The sequence below is a fragment of the Pezoporus occidentalis genome, unplaced genomic scaffold (genome assembly GCF_034315485.1).
Source record: "Pezoporus occidentalis ecotype Australia unplaced genomic scaffold, CSIRO_AGI_Poc_V1 ctg105, whole genome shotgun sequence".
Classification (NCBI taxonomy): domain Eukaryota; kingdom Metazoa; phylum Chordata; class Aves; order Psittaciformes; family Psittacidae; genus Pezoporus; species Pezoporus occidentalis.
The window spans coordinates 164,961-187,300 of NW_026912832.1; the positions used below are offsets into that span (position 1 = coordinate 164,961).

The 22,340-nt window shown below is 38.2% G+C and overlaps 1 protein-coding gene across 7 annotated transcripts in view; it reads left to right on the plus strand.

Annotated features, from left to right (window-relative positions):
- MYO16 (myosin XVI) overlaps positions 1–22,340 on the plus strand; it is a 386,124-nt gene that overhangs the window by 119,524 nt on the left and 244,260 nt on the right. For 6 of the 7 annotated variants that reach the window (XM_062619194.1, XM_062619175.1, XM_062619216.1 and 3 more), the window contains one exon: positions 19,867–19,937. In XM_062619194.1, the coding sequence (XP_062475178.1) occupies positions 19,867–19,937 (71 nt within the window). Of the gene's footprint in view, positions 1–13,223; positions 13,379–19,866; positions 19,938–22,340 lie in introns of those variants that run through there. The other variant, XM_062619205.1, reaches the window with a different exon arrangement.

The window sequence follows — 22,340 nt, forward strand, 5'->3', positions numbered from 1 at the left end:
CTTAGACGCCTGTACAAGCAATTAGGAAATGAACTGAGTGAATCTGAGCCTGAGTTTCCGATTCAAATATGAGGTAGTCGTGCTGAACAGATCTTGGTATTTTGGCCTCTTGACAATAAGGGATAAGCATCCTTCCTGAAGTAATGATGGAGTTCTTGCCACTGACAACAAAGAGAAAAGGTGGCTGCTTTGAAAGATGTAGTTTTTTTTGACCATGAACTGACAAATAAATTTGCCATAATGAAAAGAGTAGCAAAAAGTGAATGTGACAATCCTGTATCTAGCACGGGGGAAACTAAAGCACTGGGTTTAGTTTCAGTCATTTTTTGGTATATACTCTAACCCAGCCTTTCAGACATCCTGCAACATTACCCAGATCACATGACTTTCAGGAATTCTGCATATGTAGTATCTTTTGTTCTGAAAACTCTTAAACTGTAATGTAGTCATGATGTATACCAAAAGGTCTGCTATGCTGACAGTGTGGAAGGTGAGGGTAGGAAGTCCAGAGATCCATCAACTCAGTCTTGAAACAAAAGGGGTACTCCTGTGAAAATCAGCATTTTAAAAGGGAAATGGAGATTTCCTAAACCAAACTTAAGCCTGCTTCCTCCTCTTGAATGGCAATACGCTGATTCTGTGGCAGCATTGTGATTCTAAATGGCCACAATAACAAAGTGAGTATTAGCACTAATGCTGTATCTGTAATAGTGATTCTTGGTCCTTTCAGTGGAGGTTGAGCCTGATTCTGTTTTACTCAGTCCTCTGCAACTCTGTCTGAGCTTCTTCCTACCCCTGCAGAACTACCGGGCTGACCCTTTCCCTTTAGTCTTACTTTGCCTTCTCTCATCAAGGGATGCCTTGAAAAGGTGGTTTAAAAAGCAGAAGATACCCGTATTGTACCTTCTCTGTAGGTACTTCCTCTTCTGAGGAAGACCTCCCAGGACTGGGGCCTAGGCCCAGCAGATTGACTGCAGAGTAGCTGCTTAGCGCAGGTTAAAAGCCATGGATCCCATCTCACTCTCCAGCCTGTGATGTCAATCTCTCCAGCTATTTAAAAGATTTAATGCTATTGTGAGATTTGGTAGTATCATGATATTTGAGAGGATTGGAGTATTCAATATAAAGTATTATTAGTTATTTTTCATAAGCACTGTATAATGTATAATATTATGATAAATTTCAGTTACATTAGTTAAAGGGTTTGTAAGGAAGCATAAAAGGGGGTACAGGTGGGGCTGGTGCTGAAGTGCAATTTGCATCTTAACTTTGGGTTATAAAAAAGGCGCAGGGGAAGGCAAAATCTGTTCAAAAGAAGAATGTGTCTTTAATTTGGGGTGGCAAATGAACTGACCATTAGCTTTCAATAGTTAGGAGAATGTGTCAAAGATGTAATAGTGACTGTTCCTATTCACAGAAATATATATAAAAACCATTTGAAATAGAACTGAAGCTGAAACTGAGCTGAAATAAACCACGTTTGTTATTATTTCCTTGCAGTTTCTGAATCTTCTAACTGACTTCTTATTTACAATAGGCTTGCTTATGCTTTAGTGTTCTTCTTCCAGTACAAACAGCTTGGTTGGTTAAGACAAGTTGTTCTGGAAGAAAGTGGGTTACACTGTCTGTGTCTGGCAAACATATATCAGGGCAAACTTTCTGATTCTCAGATCAGGTTTAAGAGATGCCAGCAGTCTTTTTAAAGAGATGGAAGAACTACAACACAGGCAGTAGTGGCAGGTTTGTGAAGGTAGGACTCCATTAATGTGAAGCCTGTTGTCAGGTAGCGGGAAACTGGAGAAAGAGGCAGAGACCACCATGAGTATGTGAGGTAGACTAGTCATCGCAAACATTTGTATAATTTAAGACGAGTGGGAATATATTCAGTTAATCTGTGTGCCCTTGGGATTCTGACTTTCAACCTACCTTTTTAGATGTTCAGTGACACCTCTTTTTCCTCAAATTGATTGAAGGCAGCTTTTATGATTTTGCCTGTTGCATGTGCTGGGATAAATGGTTAGAAAGCAAGGCTCTGAGAAAGCACAGCAATACCTTGTTTTTAAAATTCACTAAAGCCTTGGATGAGGATTGGCTTTGTGTGTGTGTCAGTATTTCAGAGGCATCTTTGCTACTAAACAGAAATGAAATATATATATATAAGTTTACTAAAGACAGACAACTGCAGTAATAGAACAGATTTACAGAAAGATAATAAAACACATTATTATGCTTAATATTTTGGGAAAAGGTGAAAAATAGGTGTAGCATAAAATCTCCCAAGTTGGGTCTTTATCATTAAATCAGAGTTTCCTTAAATTAGTCGAAAACCAAAACAATCTTGAGTTAAAAAAGGGTGACTCTTGAAAAGAGAAGGACCTCTGTGTGAAAGTTCAAATCAATTCTATGGCATCCCAAATGACAAGAACCCACTCTTGTTTACTTCCACCTTTAAAAATCTGCATGCCTTGCTTAAGATTAATATTTAATGTCTCTGTCTTTTCATTCCCTTTTCCTCCCTAAGGTACTTTAATTAGCATTTCTTTTGTATAATATTTGTCTCATCTAGAGCCTTCTGAAGAGACAGGTGAAATTTTATCAGTGATATCATGAGAAAAATTAAATGCATAGGGTATTTTTACTAGATGTATAACCTTGTTATATGTGTATTACACCAAGAGCATAAAGGCCAGAAATATAAATGCAACTGGTGAATCAAGATTAGGTTGTGTAATCTGAGTAGTTTTTCTCAGTTTTCTGTGCACTCTTTCTTAGGAAACCTTCTCACTTTCACCCATCATTCCAACCCTGAGCAGGATAAAATGCCAAACAGTTGCAGCATTTTTGCATCCACATGTAAACCTTCATGAGAAAAGAAAGATGCCTAAATGGAAAATTGAAATCGTGGGTCAATCCTCGTATTAACAGGAAATAAGATGAATTACACCAATTAGTAATTTGCTGCATAGTGATATCATGAAGAGGGACCAAAAAAAAAAAAATAATCAGTTTAACCTTAGTTCAGTTTGAGGAATTTAAAACAGCATAGTCAAGAACATTTGAAACAAAACTACAGGACAGTTAAAATGTATCTGAGGGATTGCATATTCTCTGTTTCCTTACTTTAGCATGCTTAGTCCTTTCTTAGAATTTAAACCACAAATAGGTTTCTCAGGTTTTATAGTGCTTTGTTTCAGGATTGTGTTGCTATTATTTAATATAGTTTAGTTTAAGATTGCTATTTACTGTCACTCTAAACTTCACATAAACCTCTTTTCCCTCTCAACCCTCCCCCACCCCAGGAAAGTGCATACATATAATAATAGGTTGGTTTGCCCATACAGAGCTATTTTGGATTTTACAATTAGTTTCCTTTGAATTGGAGGAGAAATCTGTACGTTAGATGATAATATAAATTTGACTGTTGGCAAATGTTTATTTACTAGGAACTACTGTAAAAGAAATCACAATACATATGTATGATAATTTGTACTATTTAATATTTATTGTCCAGTCCTTAAGAGACATGAACACTAGGCACTGAATAGTGAAGTCAAGAGACTATTCAGAGCATATGAAATAAATGAAGTACATAAAACTTTGCCCAGTCAAGGCTCTTGGAAAGAATGAAAAATGTATATTATAAATTAATACATCCACAAGACGGACAAAAACATGCATTCTGTATTGGGGATTCCTGTGTCTGTAACACTGGAAGACACTAAAAGCTGACTGTCAGACTTGCTGCTAGTGATTCAATCAGCTCTGTATATAGAAAAATGAAGCATCACTCAACCATCTTAATCTACCCAGTGATGAAGAATCTGTTTCAAAGGCCTGGAAGATAGAGGCACATTTCAAACCAGAGCAAGCCTTCAATTCTATAGGTTCAGCATGGTCGTTAACCTTGTTTAGCTCCATGTGTGCTGAATTCAGCAACACAAGGCGTCTTTTTGTTATGATGCAGGGAAACATAATGCCTTTAGTTATTGGGTAACAGATGTTAAGTAATTAAAGCATCCCATTTCAAAAGCAATCATAAAATCACAGGGAGATGAAATTTGAATATATTTGAATCCCTACAGGATCCATATGTGCTTTTAGATTTTTTTGTCCATGTGTTACATTTTTAGTAATTTGGTAAAGCTGACATGAGAACTGGATGTTAAACTGGTTTTTGGTGATAGAAGTGTGTATGATTCCTAGTATGCAACACTTATTTTTTTGGAAAAAAAAATAAAACTCACAGAAAAAGATATCAAAAAAGCAAAGAATAGGCTTGATAGTGTAGATTTTATTCTCCCTTTTGTTCTCCCTGTGAGCTGCCTAACTGCAGGAGTGCCTCTGTTCCCTGGCTGCTTTTCTCTTAGCACTGTAGTCCTCCTGCATTGTTTCAGCTGCAGTTTTTGGTTTTGTACATGCCCACAACTAACTGATTTGAACAGATATCCTCTACCAAGTAGGAAAGGAAAGAGAAAGCATTCCTCCATTTTGGGTCTCCTCCTAAGAAGTGCTGTTCACACCAAATGTAATTAATCTGTCTTACCATCAAATGGAGTTAGAGCTTCCTCCTTTTCTCCATAAAACTGAGGTTGGAGCTGTCACTCACCCATTTCTGTTACCCTACAGGTTGTTTTGATAGCCTTTTTAGGTCTATGCATTTCTCTTTCTCACTGCTTCTTCTGTTTTCTGCTCTCCCTGGCCCCAAACCTTAAGTTTCTCAAGCAGCATCTGGCCTGGCATAGCTTTCTCCTGGAGAAGGGGCCTGAAAGCCAAGTTGAACCTAGGTGGTCTTGCTTATAGTATAATAACCTGTAGAAAGTTGACTGTATAGTAAGCTGCTGTATGAAAACCTTGATGTCATCGTCTCTGCTGCTGTGTCTTGAAAACAGGAGTATATACTAGACTATTTGCAGTCCTGTTTCACATATTTAAGCTCTGAATAAATCAGGGTGTGTTTAAAGTTAGCAATTCCCATTTGTTGGTTTTGGGTATCTCAGAGTTTACCCTGGAGGATTTGTTGATCACCTGTCTGAAAAGTATGTCTTTTTCTTACTAATAAACAGAGTTTCTAGAAGCTTAGCTTTTGGATTTTTCTTTAAAGCACAGGTTTTTAAAATGTAGGTGCCAAAATGCTTGCTTTGTATGTAGGTAAGTGAATCCTTGAGTTCCTGTTGCAGGCAAGAACACATTTGGCTAACTAGAAGTCATAGTTTTAAACAATGCCTCAATTATAAGTGTAAAACATAATATTTATGAGGAAATCTTTGTAAAAATGCACAATTTTTCCTAAGAATTTTATGTATTTGCTTTTGGTCACATTTTCAAAATTCTCAACTATTTATTTTGGTGAACTATGATACAAAACTTCTCTTCAGTGGGACAAGTCTGTATGCAAATTATTCAAGACTTTGCATGATCAGGGTCTAATTCGAAAGGATTTCACAAACTAAAATGTCAAGAAAAAATATTCAGAAGGGTGTTACCCCCACACAAGAATCCAGCTCTTTAAGAGTATAATCTGGTCTGAAGAGATAACCTTTGTAGACATATAGAATCATGTATCTGTCCTTTTTTTCATTTGAAGCCTATCAGGCTCCTTCGTAGTTCCATGTTTGTGTTTTTCTCCATAAGCCCTTTCTTTCCATGCTATAGTAAAAAGTTTTCCACTTAACCATGCTCTGGCACCCAAAAGCAGCAAAAGATACAGCGACCCTTCACTCATAAAATCACTACCATGCCAATATAGGATTGTTTAGCCATTAACAACCAACAAATTGGCACCTGGCATTCTCCCTATTCATTTCAAAGGGGATCCACAGTGGGATGCAAGGCTATAAATTGGCAGCATTTACAAGCCTATTCTCTCAATGAAAGATGGTGTCCACTGAGAGGCAGGTACTGCTGATATTCCCTGAATATTATTATAAGTCGCACTGATTAAAAAGGAAGATTGCTGAGATGGCAGAAGATCCTAGTATATACTTGTGAAATAAATAGATTGCAAGAACAGGATCTTTTCTGTCCAATTTGTAGTTGATTTGTTCTTCAATGTATTTATTGTACTTCAGATCAATTTCCAATAATATTTCAGTACAAAGGGGAAACTTCTCTGTATTCATCTTTCAGCATCACTTTAAAATGTTTTCAGTTCAGTCAGAGCTTATCATGGCAATTAAGCTGTGAAACTACAGAAATCAATAGAGAATAGCCTTTTCTATTTTCTTTAAAGTGTCTTGGATTTTTCATTTCAATTTTAGAAGCCTTTTTCCAGCAGCATATATGCTTACTTTGTCACGCTGGAGGAACATTAATAAAATGGAATATTTTAGCATAAGGGGAAAGACATTATTTTGTGATTCCGCAATGTATGGACTTGATCACAGTTTATCACTGTGATATTAATTGCTGGATTGAGAAGAATGCTCAGAGGTTTGAAGTGGAATAACTAAGTGGAGTAACTTCCTCTAGAAGCTCTGAAGGTAGAACTAAATTAATATAGCCGATATAGCCAAATGCAGCAAATTATTTTTAACTGCTAAGTCTGTCTCTTTAGCATTTTTCTGTCACTCTGTTCTTTCCTTCTGCCTGAATTGTTGTACCTTTCCCAGTAAAAATACCAATATGTCAGAGGCAGAGCCAAGTTTATTCGTATAGTGCCCACCGTTTTTTCTTAAAAATTCTTAACAAAGTGTATATTCTGCTTAGTATTTCACTCATCTTTCTATTCTCTGAGACATGAATTGGAAGATTGTTTTTTTCTCAGTATACTGAGGTGTCTTCTTAAGTCAGTACGCAAGGCTTTTTAGCTGTTAAAACCTTTTGCACTTCAAGCTGACAGTGAACAAGCTCTATAGGTGTGAGAGAAATGAGTAAAATGGTTATATGGAATAATGAATAGGCAATTGATTTTTCTTGATTATTGTTAATCACAGCCATCACTGTAACAGGGTATCATAGCAGAGGAACTGAACCTTGTAAGAATACTATTAATGAATCTAAGGGAATGGATATTTTAGCTTGTGTTTCTGTGTGAATTGCATCCAGGAATGGAGGTGGGAAGATGAACCGTTAAGGTGAAATTGACAATATTTCTAAATGTCCAGCTTTACACAAGGATTTTAAACGTATGTAAAAGGTTCAAGGTAGAATGCAGCCCCAGACAGTCAGCCTGGGGCTGCATTCTGCTTTTTTACTATGTTTCTTTCCTATGACTCTCTATCACAATGTAGTGGATATGTGACCATGAAGCAGTACACATCATTTTACAGGGCAGTGAGATGGTTGCAGTGGGCAATTTCTTACAGTGTGCACCGTTTAGGGTTTGTTACATTCAGAGTCTAAAGGCAAACATAACAGTTGCAGAATTCAATTACTGAGCTCCAGATTTTAGCAGTCACATACTGTTGGCATATAGTGGTAGATTGTTCTAGACTTCCACATGTACCCCTTGATAGTACAGAAAATATGACTTGAAGTGTTCTTAAAGCTGGAAGCATCTGTGTGAAACTGAAACTACTGCTTTGCTTCTTAGTCTGCTAAAAGGGGCATCCTATAAGAGGGCACTAGCTATCAAACCTTTTAATAATCACCTTCTGAACTTCACTGGCTTCCTGTATGGGATGAATTTTAGATGATGCTTGCTTTTAAACCTTTCCCTAAAAATTCTATGGTATAAATATTTAGAATTATATAAGTTAGAGAAATTGTGGCTGCTTCATCCTGGAAATGTTTAAGGCCAGACTGGACAGGGGTTTGAACAACCTGGTCTAGTGGAAGGTGTTGCTGCCCATGGCAGAGGGTTTGGAGCTAGATGGTCTCTAAGGTCCCTTCAAACCCAAGCTATTCTATGACTATGGTAAGTTGGACAGAAAAAGATGTAAAGGTGCTGACGTGAGCATTAGTTTATCATCTCACTCTATCTCTGTATATGTTATATACATTCATGTTCTCCTGGATTAGTCCACGTCTCTGTCTGTATTGGTAACTTAGGTAACTTTCTCTATTAGTAACTTAGGAGCTTCTAGAGCAGGGTTCTCCCTGGCTTCTGCCTGGTTTATGTGTCAGGTGTGTAGATTGAGTGAACGAGAAAATGTGGCATTGTGTATCACTTGAGAAGCTTGAGCCTCTGTACTTGTAGCTCATCACCACAGCCCAAACCTACTGTGTGGCTCCATATGGACATGGGCTCAATGGTATTACTCAGAACTCGGAGGCACTCTTCTGTCAGGCGTTGTGGTATTGGTCGCTCCTTTTCCTTGTTCCCTTGTTCACATCAAGACTGCTGAATTCAAGAAGTTGCAAAATCAGTCAGGCTAGAAGGAACCTCAGAAGGTCCATAGTCCAACACCATTCTGAGTTTTGGAGAGGACTGAGCTAACTGGGGTATTGAATTAAGGCAGCTGTTATTATGGTAGTGCAAAAACAAACTAGGCAAAGCAGTTGTTCTCCACAGAGAGGTTTCTGTGGGGAACAATTGATAATTCTACTTCAAAGCCAAATAAAAATATCAACTTGTATGTCAGACTTTTGCTTTCCGTAAGCTATGAAAAACACATGATTATACCATGTGCTGTGTGAGTATAATTTTGTCCTCTCCATGCTGGCCTGTAACTGCAATCCATACCTGTAAAATCTTAAATAAAGCATAAATAAAGCAAAATTTGCTTTGTGGTTTACTAGTTGCACCAGCTTTGGCATGATAATTTGGCCCTTGTAGACACTTACTGGTGTCAAAGAAGAGGTGTTGAGTATTAAATATGAGGCAGAGGGTCTGTTTCTCCTACATCTCATCCTAGGTTCCCCAGATCCTCAAATGCTTCACAGGTAACCAAGTGTAGGTTTACCCTACATAAAATTGGTGTGCAGGCTTAGCCATCTGTGAGCATGGTGATACTGAATGCAGAACTGTTTTTGCTTCACATTTGTCTCTTTGCTTGGAAGCTGCATTTAGATGAACAATTACAAATTGTCATTTCAGTCCTCTGTGTCCTTGAATGATTTTTGTATTTCAACTACTGAACATTGAAATTGTGTGAAGTCTATATTGCTGCAATAGCCTTACCTCAAAGCAGACATATAGAAATGTTTTTCTTTGCTTATTCTGAGGTGTTTTAAGAAAGTGGTAGTCACAGGCTTCACTTTTCTGCTGTGCTGGCTTTATATACGTGATCTGTCATCCTTAGCATGATTATATGGTCATAGCTAATTTTTTAGTCTTTTTGTTGTTGTTGGCGTATTGGTAGTGGTGGTGGTTGCTGTCACTGGTGTGGGGAAATGAAGCCAGAATGCAATGAACTTGCAAGCATACCGAAACAGCTATAGGATGAGTGACAGAAGAATGATTTCCAGGAGGCTGAGCTTGTGCAATCAGCAGCACTGACTGGAGGAGATTATATGGACCTGTCTGTGGGCAATTTGTGCTTCTTGCTGGTCATCCGGGTCATCCATCAGATATAAAGGAGACTAATAAAGATTCTAGTATCTATTAAAACAAATTTAGTTCAGACAAGACCCTTATTAGTGTTATTTAGACGCTTCATAGTTGCCTTACAGTTGCACCTTTGTTGTAGTCACCACTGATAAAGGCACCTGTGCAAAGAACACACATCAGTCAAGAGTAAATGACAGAATTTGGGCTATCCTGTCAGAAATGGACCAAGCCTACAAAAGTTGTGTTTTATTATGAAATGTGACAAGCCAGCCCTTTGCCAAGTGTGAAAGAATTCCTTGAAGTTTGGGAGTTTGGAAACCAAGATGTGAGAGAAAGTCTAGCTGTATGCCTCAGACCCTTCATGTCCCTGTACTTTGGATAGAAAGAGCTGACTCAAAATTAGAGAAGAATAAAGATTTGGAGACTATCAGATATAAACTGCTTGTATTACCACTAAGGAAAGTATAATGCATGTCAAGAGTGCAGCTCCCTATACCAGCCCATGTAAGGCTGAGGGCAGGAGTGTGTGTATGGAGGCATGAACCAGAGGAAAGCAGCTCCGATTTTGACTATGTAAACATCCTGTGAAAGGTGGTGCCTGAGCTGAATATGTCAAGTACTGAGATATTCCTGGAACCAGACATTTCCTACATAGCTCTGGTCACTCATATGCCACATAGAATCATAGAATCAACTAGGCTGGAAAAGACCTTTATGATCATCAAGTCCAACTGTTACCCCAGGACTGCCAAGTCCAACTGTGTCACTAAGGGACACACCCACATGGTTTTTGACACTTCCAGGGATGGTGATTCCACTACAACCCTAGGAAGCCTGTTCCAATGCCTGATCATCCTTTCAATAAAGAATTTTTTTCTTAATACCTGATCTAAACCTCCCCTGGCATGCACGATAATTTTTGATTAATGCACAGATAGCTGGTGTCCCTAGTTTATTCTATACTGCCTGGTTTAAGTTTGTGCCCTTGTGCACACACTAGGATTTCTGCTATACACACAGAATCCAACAGCCAGTGGCCTACAGCTGGTAATTAGTACCATTTAGCAGCTGCTAAGCAGGATAATAGCCTGTTGTCCTTGAATATCTCTAAGTTGTATTGACTTGCTTACAGGGCTACTAAACCAGCTGGCTAAAAGTTGCTCTTCATGGTGTGAGAGATAAGAGGACTGAGTCTTGCTTCATATGGAATATAAGTCAGCAGTAAGTTGATTTATGCCAATTAAGTAACGTTGGCATAGATAGGATCAACACACATGATGGGTGAAACAGAGGGAGTGTACAGTCTATTCAGCAGAGTATTTGTGATATATGCTAATTCTTTAACTTTTGCTGTTACATTAGGGAAAAGCATGGAATGGCAATTGTTTTTAAATGAAGCTGCTGACCACAGAATGAGTCATTTTGCTGATGTGTGTTTTAGTGTTTACCATTTAATGACTATCAGACTGGAATCTTGCAAAGTCTCAAGTGAATTTAACATATGTAGTAAAGTATTATAAAGATCTGAAACATTCAGTTCTACAAACATTCTAACACAGTCAGGATGTCTGTAGCAGATAAATTAGCTTTAGAATTGCACCAGTAATTTAAAGAGTTTTCAGATTTACATATATTCCTAAAGTGAACGATGTGGGGTGTGAGCTTTTGTAAAAACTGACTGCAGCTTGCTGATGATGTTCTTGGTGGTTTTAGTCACCTTTGTCAGGACCACCAGGAGAGCCCACACATGGGAGACAGATAAAATATATGTACAGAATGCAGTAGATGACCTAAATGCTAAGATATTAGGTTCCTTTTTTTGGTCTTTTAAAACTTGAAATAAATAACCCACATGAGCTAGCTGGAAGTGAAAGCTGTGAGAAAAGCCATATTTAAGTTTACTGTATGATCAACTACTTTCCACTAAGGTTAATTTTAGAGTGTTCATCTTATGGTATATTTTAAAAAGCTTTGTTTTTTATTGTAATTTTATCCCACTACCGGAAATTTAGAATTCAGTCAGCTCTGTGCTGCCGGTTTTTGATGACACAGCTATTTTGGCCTGGGAAGTAGCTATGCTGGCAAAACCCCTGCTGTGCTATCAGCTTTGATGATAGAAGCAATATTTTTAGCTAAGCATATGTTTTTTTTGTGAGGTGGTAGTGAATCATTTGAGCAACAGGTCTAATAGATACAAGTCTGAGTTACAGTGAGGTAAAATCAAAGCTTTGTAAGCAAGTAAGACAGACCTTACTACAGCTGGCCAAAGCTCTAGCTCTGGAAGAGTTAATTCAAAACAGGGGCAAAACAAGAGGTCACCACCATTGCCTAGTGACTTGGGCTTTCCCTTTGCAAGCAGTATCTTTGGGCCATAGAAATGAAGGGCTGTTTCCACTCCTCTCTAAATTACTTTGATTTACATCACTGTTTACAAATACACTGCAATGTATTTGCAGGTAAATTATATAAATTAGGGCTCTTCTATTTGAAAGAGTAGCTATACAGCAGGAAGGAGTTGGAATGCTGTGAACTGAAAAAAGAAATAAAAGAAGACTTTAGGAATAAATATCTGTCCTGGGAACAACGCTGATAGCACCAACGTTTTTAGTTGCTGCTCAGTCATGTTTACTCTGACCAAGGACTTTGTGAGTCTCATGCTCTGCCAGGGAGGAGGGGAAGCCGGGAGGAAGCAGAGACAGGACACCTGACCCAAACTAACCAAAGAGGTATTCCACACCACGGCACGTCATGCCCACTATATGAACTGGGGGCAGTTACCTGGAAGGGGTTAGATCTCTGCTCGGTTGGCTGGATATCGGTCAGCGGGTGGTGAGCAGTTGTATTCTCTTCCCTTGTTATTTCCTTTATCATTATTATTATTGGTGGTAGCAGTAGTGATTTTGTGTTATACCTTAGTTACTGAACTGTTCTTATCTCAACCTGTGGGAGTTACATTCTTTTGATTCCTCTCCCCATCCCTCTGGGAATGGGGGGGAAGAAGGGGGGAGGAGTGAGCAAGCAGCTGCGTGGTACTGAGTTACCAACTGGGCTTAAACCATGACAATATCGCACAGAAAAAGAGAAATCAGATGTAGCTGTTAGGTAATGTGACCCACTTATTTTAAAATCGTGTTCCTCTGAAATAATTTCAGAGTCTACACTGTTTTCCATGTGAATACCTGTCTTTTCAGTGTCTTAAAAAAAGATGCTTTTCCTGCTGTTTCTGAGCTTAACTCAGGTGTGCCACACTGGGCTGTTGGTCATTGTCACTTTTTCATGTGATATAAGGCTATAAATTAATTTGTATCACTGTGCTTTGGCACTGTAAGAGGCACACATTAGCATTATTTAGGCTATTAGATTTGTGGCCTTAGTATTTTCTAGTGTAGGCAAAGACTACATTAAAGTTCATGTATATAAAAATTAAACTGAATGAAAGCAGGCGAATGTGCTTGAAGGAGTTTTAAATTTAGCAGTTCCTAAATAATCATAGTCCCTAAACTCATAAATTATTCTGGTTGTCTCTACAGTGCTAGAAATATCTGCCTCACTGAGGGAGCTGTGACCCTCTCTAGAGATCTCACTGAAGTTTGACTTAGTGTCTGTGTGGCCTGGAGACACAACCGTTATTTTCTGTGTGGTTTCCCAGTTCAAGTTCATCAGATAGCAGGAGGGCTGTGTCCTTGCCCTCCAGAGTGACTGTGCTTAGGCAGGAAGCTGCCAGGGTTGGTGGATGCCTGGGCATGGACATATAATAGTTGAGGGTGCAGGGCCTGGTGGGAAAGTAGCAGAGGACTGGGCAGAAAGTTAAGGGACCTGTCTTGTCATGTGCTTACGTGTGCTGCCTGAAATTCACTTCCACAGAGGAGTGATGAAGCCTCTCAACAGCTTCCAAGCCTGGGGTCTGATAAATTTCTGCACAAAGAGAATATTGGATAGGACTAACAGGTATTTTGATCTGGGCCTAACATTAAAGCTGGGAGAGGTGTCTTCTGGACCTGTCGCACTACCTCTGTCAGTCTGTTTCTTTGGTGACTTGGTTTGTTTCTTTTAAAGGTAACACTGAGTTGACTGGAGCTCAGGAATCAGCCTGACAGTTCACATCACACTTTTAAATGCAGCAGAGAATCAGTGGGCTTGATTGCTCTGGGGTCATGATAATCTGATTCCTGGGTGCCTGAAAAAATTATGAACTAGGGGAGCTCTGCCAGGGAAGATGTCAGCCCTATCCTGATCAGTGTTTTGTTCAGACGGTGATGAGTATAGCTTGGATATGTGAGGCTAACATTCTCAAATTCTGCCAGTATGGATAAAGTAATTTTCCTTTCTTCATTTCTGCATTCTGTGAATGGTGCACTGAGCTGTCCAAATGGTGTGCATATTTCGTTTATGGTTTGTTGTCTTTAATCTTTATGCAGCAAAGTTGGGAATTTATTTCCAAGAATTCTTCAGAAAATGAGAAGATAAGGTTTGAACGTGTTTGACAGATGTTGCCAGTGATAACTGGAAATATCTGAAGGATGGTAAAAGAAGTAGGATTACAAATTAGTTTTTTGAGAAGTGCATTAAGGGCATGACTTCTCTGAATAACCACTCTCAACCGATGGGTAGAGCTTGCTTTGACAGGAAACAGCAGCTATTATACTAGAAATGATGTGGTAACAGTATTGCTACTACAAATGTGTTTGTTAGGTGAACAAGACAACTTAAAAGAATGATTAAGTTATCAACAGTGGTACTTGGAATTTTAAAATTTAATTTTAAACTAATCATAGCAAAAGTGCAAGGTAAATATTTTTCTAAAACTGCATTAAACAAAAATTTATGACATTTTACTTGACTTCATTTGCTTTTCTGATTAAGAATAACTTACCGGAGACTGGCACTCATCTGTTCTTATACACAACTGAGTTGAATAGCCGGTTCCTCATAAGTGCCTTCGGTACAAGCTGAAAGTACAGTGACGACTGAAGAATAAGAAACAGCTACTAATGAGACATGAAGATGGCAAGAATTCTTAGTGGGACATCTATACAGAGTTTAAGATGTCAGCATTGGACAAAAGGTCTGACTGTGGAGGGAGTAAAGGGCAAAACATGACGCTTCTGTAATTGGTGGAAGTGGAGACTAGAAGTATGCATCACTTCTGTTGTCCAGTGGTTAATTTCATGGTCAGTTTATGCCTGAACTGCTTTCAGCTGTTGCTGAAAGTGGTATCTACCCTGTTCTCCCTATTCATACCCATTGCCCAGTGCCAAATTCCCAGATTGTTGATCTAGTTGAAAACTAATCTTTGCCTTATGCCAGCGACAGGCAGGCAGCGGAGTTATGCAGCCTGAGGCAGGAGAACAGGATAATCCATTACAGCAGCAGCACAGTCTTAGCTAGGCTTCTGCAGTAAGTCATGTTTCTGCATATAATGAACAATTCTACCAGTTACAGTTATTCATGCTAAGCTAAAGAGAACAAAAATAGATATTAAGAGGAACAAAGTTTACACTAGCTAGCTGCTACTCCCCAGAGGAATGATTAATAGAAACATATACTGGTACTGTATATCCAGCATAGCAGATGGCCAGTGATTAAGTTTTACGTATGCTTGGTACTTTTTTTTCTTCCCCTTCTGTTTCTACTAAGCCTGGGTTTGCTGTGAATGCAGCATTGCCCTGATCCTAAGTTTGCATTAGCATCAGTAGCTGATCACTGGTGAGTTATTGATAGCCCTGCATCCTCTGAATTCACCTTCCAGGGTCTGCTGTCACTTCAGATCTTTACTTGCAACATACAAGGTTTGGATAGCTGTGGATGCCAGTGTAGCTAAATGCTATTCAACATAGCACAGCTAAGTACTAGTTATTCTGTATATATCGAAATTGTTAACAGCACAGTTACACAAAGCTAAATGAAACTAAAACATGCCAGGTTAATTGTCACTTTGTCATTAGCCAGTTGCTATAACAGCTAAACAAGCCAAGACAATCCCAGACTTACAGCCCAAGTCCCACATGTAAAGTAAGTGCAAGACCTGTGGCTGGTAACAGGCACCATACTGCCTTTACTGGATTATAAGGCTACATAGTAAATTGTAATGTAGTCAATACAGTCAGTGAAGTGTGGAAAGCTATTCAGCTCACAGGAATCATTTAGTCAAAATTGTAAAATCAGGCATACGTAAGAAGCTACTTTGATTATTATCTTTTTTAATGATGAGAGTTTATAACTCCAGTGCTTCCTAAAACACCTTTTATGAGATTAGGTGTGAATTTCTACTGTAAGTAGTTGAATGTTTTGTGTGTCAAATCTAAAAGTCATCAGAGAATGTATGGACCTGTTCATACACACATAGGAAGGGCTTGAGAATTTACTGGAAATTCCACTTTTTTATTTTTTCCTAAGTAAATGTCAGCTTCCTGCCTTCAAGCTTCTTTACAGACTCCTCGTCTTTTCTGGAGAATTCTTTTCCATGAAAGAGTACAAATAAATAAAAATTTTAAAAGAAAGTCTTGTCAGAACTGTAAAAATTGCATTAACTAAGAGCTACAGCATTTCTGGAGACCTGTGACAATCTATCCTCATTAGGCAATTCATCCCAACTGCTAGCATTAACTAGAATAGTTCTATCAGAAGGAAAACATGAACATAAGGTGAAGATTTTCTCGCTGACTAGTAAAGTCTTAAGTGAATGACCCAAGTGAGTTGCATAGTAGTGTGCGGGATTCTGCTTCTGTGATCTTCTTTTCTTTATTTTCTTTTCTTACTGTGTTTTGGGGTGGGGGGTGGGGGGGGCGTGGGGGTGGTGGATTCAAAAAAAGAGAAATGTTTTTTACTTTATATACAGAGGAATGTAGCACATAATCTTGATTCAGAACAAAGACTCTTGCCCATTGAAACGAGTTTGCGTATCTTGTCCTGGTAGTCTGTGTGACATGAATTTCCTTGAAGCAGGGACTAAGCTACATGCAATAATGAGGAAAAATAAACCAAAGAGAACAGAGCTTTTATCCATGTGCCCTAAGTTTTTATGATAATTTATGATCATAATTATTTAATATTCTACTTTAAGATTGCAGTTTTCATATTCTTTATGCTGCAATCTTGGTCTGCATTTCTGCTAAGGGGAAAAGAAGTAAAGTGAAAACATTCTTAACAAATTTCTATCTCAGATCTAGAAATGGTCTGTCATTTTTTAGTTTCAACAGTAAGGTTGCAAAATGGATCCAAAAGGCGTTACTTCATTTTGTACAAGTTCTCTATAAGAACCAAGTCTCTGGGGGTTTGGTGGGAGGAAGAGATTCAGTAAATAGTCTGTGTTTTCTATACCCTTTCTGTCACTTGGTTGCTATTTTAGGCTTCAGATTAAATTATTTTGGAATATTTTTAGAAATGCAGTTTCCCAATCCTATGACCTTCCTTTGTGTCCTAGTCCTGCCAAAAGAGAGGTCTACCCAGAAGCTGGATTTGGTGATCCCAGGACTTTCAATGAATGAGTTTTTCTCCATGATCCAACAGGAAACTCTGCATTTTATTTTTTTATTTTTTTGCTGGGGTTATTTTGTGCCATTAGAGTCAGTTCCAAGTTGCAGAAGCAGCCAGAGGAAAATGATGTGCAAGTCCTTTTGTTAATGAGGGAAGGGAATAGACTCTTCATTCACTCCTTAATCAGCTTATCCCACCTTGTAGAAGCACAGACTGAGGATGTTATTTAATTATCAGCCTTAGTCAATCTAAGACTTCTTCCACCCAAACGCACTGTGCTTGCTCTGCCTCCACATGATGTGTGCATTTCTATCCTCTGTGCTGGTGCTTAAGGAGCTGTGCAGTCAGCCACCTTGACTGGGTTGAAAACTGACCTTGCCAGGAGAAAGAAAAAATAATAATAATAGTAAAAAAGATTAGACTTATTGGTCCAGTTGAATGTGTGCTGCATAGGTTGAGAGAGATGGCAAAAGAGAAGAATAAGCCATGCAGTGGATAACATGCCTTCCGCCTTTTCACAGCAGTGCAGTCTGTGAGAATACACTATAAGGACAGTGTTTTCAGAGAGTCAAATGCTTTCACTGATGTAAACAGTTAAAGCCAGAATTATGGCAGTTTAGTAATTTCTGAAAATTACACCTTTAAGGACTATCTGCCTTGATTCCCATGTTTGCAAATGAGACTACTGCTGCAGGTGGAACCAAGCCATAGTAATTTTTATTTTTTTTTTTAATCCCTGAAAAACAGGAATGGAGGAAGGGGAAAAATTCGGGGTGTTAATTTGGTCAGGTGAAATCCTGATGTGATTGGCAGAATGAAATTACTTTTGGAGCCTTAAGAAATCTTATGTGATACAGCATTCATCTTTTGTGGCCTGCTAAAAAAATGGCATAACAGGGGAATATTGAAAATATTAACTCTTGAGGTGGATGTAGTTGCACACTTACTTAGGGAGGAAGGATTTACAATAAGATCTTTACTCACTAAAACCTGAGGTAGAGGAAGCATGTCCATATGTGTTCAGCAATTTAATTATTAGAAGAAGGAAAGAACTTAGTTCTGAACTTCTGTTTTTACCAGTCTTTGTCTGGATGAAGTCAGTTGTGTACTTTAGTATTGGATTTGTGGATCTGAGAGCAGAAAGAAATACTTGCTTTTTTTGTTGTTCATTCATTTTTCCAAGGTAGTGAAAATTTGTAAATATTTCTCCACCCTCCCGCTCTTCTTCAGTACTTTTCATCTTGGTTGGCAGATGTTGTACAGTTCATTTATGTCATGTTACTTAATGTTCCACTTCTACTTTTGGAGGACAACAGTGACTTCTAATAGTATTTATTTTTCAAAGTGGCATTTGCCAGAACATTCAAGTCTTTTACAGTTGTGTAAATGAAAAGTTGCAAAACTTTCTGTGAGGAGAAATAGGTACTATGGAACTATGTATAAAGTATGAATTTATACAATACTTTAGATTGATGTTTGATTTTCAAAGTTTTAAAAAGAGCAAAAGATTAAATTATTTAACTATTATAAGTATTTGTCCAATATACCAGTGTGTTAATTATGTGTGAATTATTTAGTAATGGTGATGACAACACTTTCACTTAAATTTTACAGGCTTGCAACCGTTTAGCCATATTTTATTTCTTAGGCTGAATTTTTTTAGGGCACCTGGTCAACATTGCTTGTGTAAATTGACAATATTTGAAAAGAAAACTGACTCCTTTCAAATAGGTCAGCTGAATGTTTGAATGCTGGAAGAAGTTTAAATGTATAGTGAAAAATGGAGTTGCAAGATATTTCTAGAGAGAACAAAAACACATAGAAAAAATGCATGGATAAGGAGGACATGGTGTACATGAGTCTCTTGACAGATTCACAGAAGTCAGAAGAGACTTGAGACAGATTTGTGGCCCTCCTGTAGGACAGACACTGCAGTGGAACACATTTCTAGGGAACTCTGAACTTAAACTTTCTTTGCAGACCTTTGCACAACTCCATCCAGGAATTTTAATTAGAAATTAAAACCAGGATTTCCAGATGTTGGAGGTAAAACCACCTGTGTTCTTACGCAGGAAACATTATTGGCAGTTATTTTCCTGGAGGGAGGCCTTTTGAAAGGGTCCTTCGTACCACTTTAGTGAAGACAGAGTTGCAATGCTGGTGCTGATTCCCCTGATAACATCTGGCATTGCTACTGTGCAATTTTGTTCCAGGAATGAACGCTGGTAGCATGAGTCAGTTCATGCTTTGATTCCAAGTGAGAAGGTTATAAAGGCAATAAAGACCATGGGGAAAAAGTGCTGATTTTTCACACTTGAGTGAGCACCCGTATGAAGAGTAGTGGTTTTGCTTGCCTTTATAAGCCTGTTTTGATTTCAAAGGGGTTTAATACATGTAACTGGGAGTGGAGTTTGATTCAAATATAATTTTAAGAATTATGCTGCATCAGTGATCTGACAATGAACTAGAAAGGTGAAATTGAGTGCAGATCATTTAGGTTTGGCATTATGATTAATTTCAAGGGATTTAGATTATGAACACTGGTTTCAGTTATTTACTAAAAAAGCCAACAAACCTCATGGGAACTCTGCAAAGTAAGATAAAACCAGTTGACTGTGATTTTGCTGCAAAATGGATTAGTCAGGTGATTGTGACCTTGAGACAGGGTCTCTTCTCCAGCTATCCCCTATGTACAAACTGACAAGCTCATCTGTCCGCTTGAGAAGTCCTCGATACTGTTCATATTTAGCATCATTATAAACGGTTCTTTGCTTCCAGGCTTAGCCATTAAAATAGACGAGATGGGAAATGCTGACATGATAGTTTTGCAAATGTTATCTGGGAGGTTTGCATAGTTATTAAGTCTCTTAATGAAGATGATGAAGAATCATCCTATTAACAGCTCAGAATAAGGTATATTGCTGCATTAATTCTTGTTTCTCTTTTCTTTGATATTTCAGTGCTACGGCTATTGAAGGATGGTGCTGACCCTCATATGCTTGTTTCCTCAGGAGGCTCCTTGCTCCATCTGGTAAGAGTGATTGAAGATTGGTGTTAGTGACTACGGATAAATATGGTGGGATGCTCAGTAACATGTTGGGCACATTAACAAAAGGCTTAGCAATAACTTCTTTATCTACAATGCCCTCCACAGTCGTTATGACTGCATCCAGCTATGCATGTGGAATACGTGGTCATTTTCAAATTGCTTATGAAAGGATGGATCATGTCATAGGAATGGTAACAAAGCAGAATGAAATGTTTTATTTAAAAATTATCTGTGCAGTAAGAATAAAGGCAATATTGCTTGATTCTGAAGATAGAATTATGTGGTGCAGAGATTCACAGGTCCTGTTTGAAAAACACCACATTGTAACATTTTTCCTTTTTCTTTTTTATTTCATATTTTATTGCACCAGTTTCCTACATGTGGATACTTAACACATCTGCATTTAGTTTATCATTATTTGCATAGCAATTTAGATAAAGTAACTGTATGATAAAAGGAAAATGGTTTGTATACAATGACCAAAAGAGAAGCAAGATGTAAGGGCATGGGGAGAAAAGACTGACAGGCAGAGAGAAAGAAATACTGCAGAGGTAAAATTCTGGCTTTGCTGAAGCCAGTGGCAAAACTCATCAAAAATTCTTAAGTCTTATGATCCTTTATTTTGGTCTATGATGCTTCATTTGCAGACATGTTTTCTATTTGATGTGAAATTATTTCAAGATATTTGGATCCGACTTTGTGTCACAGTGCCGCTAAAATAGATGTGACTTCTGAAATGTGAGCATATAACAGATCCAGTGAAAAGTCTGCTGGCAGAGTGTTTTAGAACAGTAGGATTAAGTTTCTCATAGCATGTACACAAAATAGCGCCATTTCTTGATGAAAAAAAGAGATCCTAGAGTATTACTGGACTTCAGCACACCTGTAACCATGCTCTTGCCAGATGTTGCATTTCCCTTATGTAATTAATCTGTGTTTTCCGTATTCCGTGGCTGTCCTACTTACCAAGGACTTTTTGGCAAGTAGAGGCTTAGGTAAGGGAAGGGGGCAGAAATTAGTTGGAACAGAGAAAATTTAAGTTCTCTTTTCCCTAATTATTTGCCTACTGCAAAAATACTCACTCTTTAAAAATGTAGCCCATATGAGCTGTTATCTTTGGGATTCCTGAAACTGAGGCATCCCAAGTCTTAATCTGTGCTGAAAGCCCTAGGAAACAATTCTTATCTTCAGTGTGGCTGATGTGACATCTGTCTCACAGGCATTTTAAAACAGAAGAAGGAAAATTCCATCTGCAGGGATTTTAAGTTGCTTTGTTGTAGATCAGTTGATTACACTCTTTAACTGCAGGTAAAACCTGCAGTGGAACTGTCCTTTTTTAGGTTTCTTGATCTGCATCACTGTGACAATCAGTATCTATCTGCTGGTACCTGCTGCTTCCCAGGCATGCACATGCTTCAAAAGGAGGGGAAACTTCCTGCAGTAGAAATACGCAATAGAGAACTCTGTGTAATCTACTACCTCAGTTTAGTCAGAGTTACTTGTAAGTACACATAATTGCAGGTAAATGCTGGTCCTATTGGAGGTAGGGGCAAACCTGGTTTCAATGAAACTTGGATTTGACCCCAGTTTGAGAGCAATACAGATAGAAGAAGAGAGTCATGATACAGGGAAACAGATAAGCCAAATCTGGTTTTCTGCAAGGACTGAAAATAGTAATTTAGCGTGCATCTTAATTATATTTTTAAAGCCCACTCAGATCCATTCTAAGTACTAGTTTTACCACTGTAATTCTATACATACATACATACAGCTGCTTTTGCAAAGGGGAGCTTAATCCGTGTTGTAGTATGAATGTTTTTATCTTAGAATTAATGGAAAATAACATTTATCCTCACATTTTACTTAAAATCTGATTCATTATATAATTCCTTTTTCTTTTTCAATTTCTGTTAACTTCCAAAATGTGAACTATTTCTATTAGAAAAAAGAAAAAAGTGCACTTTATAAAGATTCTATTGCAGTCACTTGTAGATAAGTATGGTTGAATCTCAGGGAGGCCGTGAAAGCTTCAAAGGTGTTTACTGAACTCTCTTTGCACTCCATGAGAGAAGTAAAAAAAAAAGATGCCATGGTGTAGTTCCACCTGTGATACAGACATAACCACATAGTTGGTGAACCGTCACTTGCAAGTTATCTGCACATTTCAGTATTAATTGAAAGAAATCATTGTTAACACCTCGGCATTTTTGGTGCAAATAATGCCACTTAAGTCTCTTGATCTCTCAAAGGGCTGTAAGGTAGAGCTCAATGCTCAGCTCCCAGCTCTCAGCAGACATCTTTAACAGCAAGCTGTGACACTGCTGACCAAAGCTCAGGATGCTGAAGCTGCCCCAGGTCTATCTCCTTCAATTTTAGACATATTTG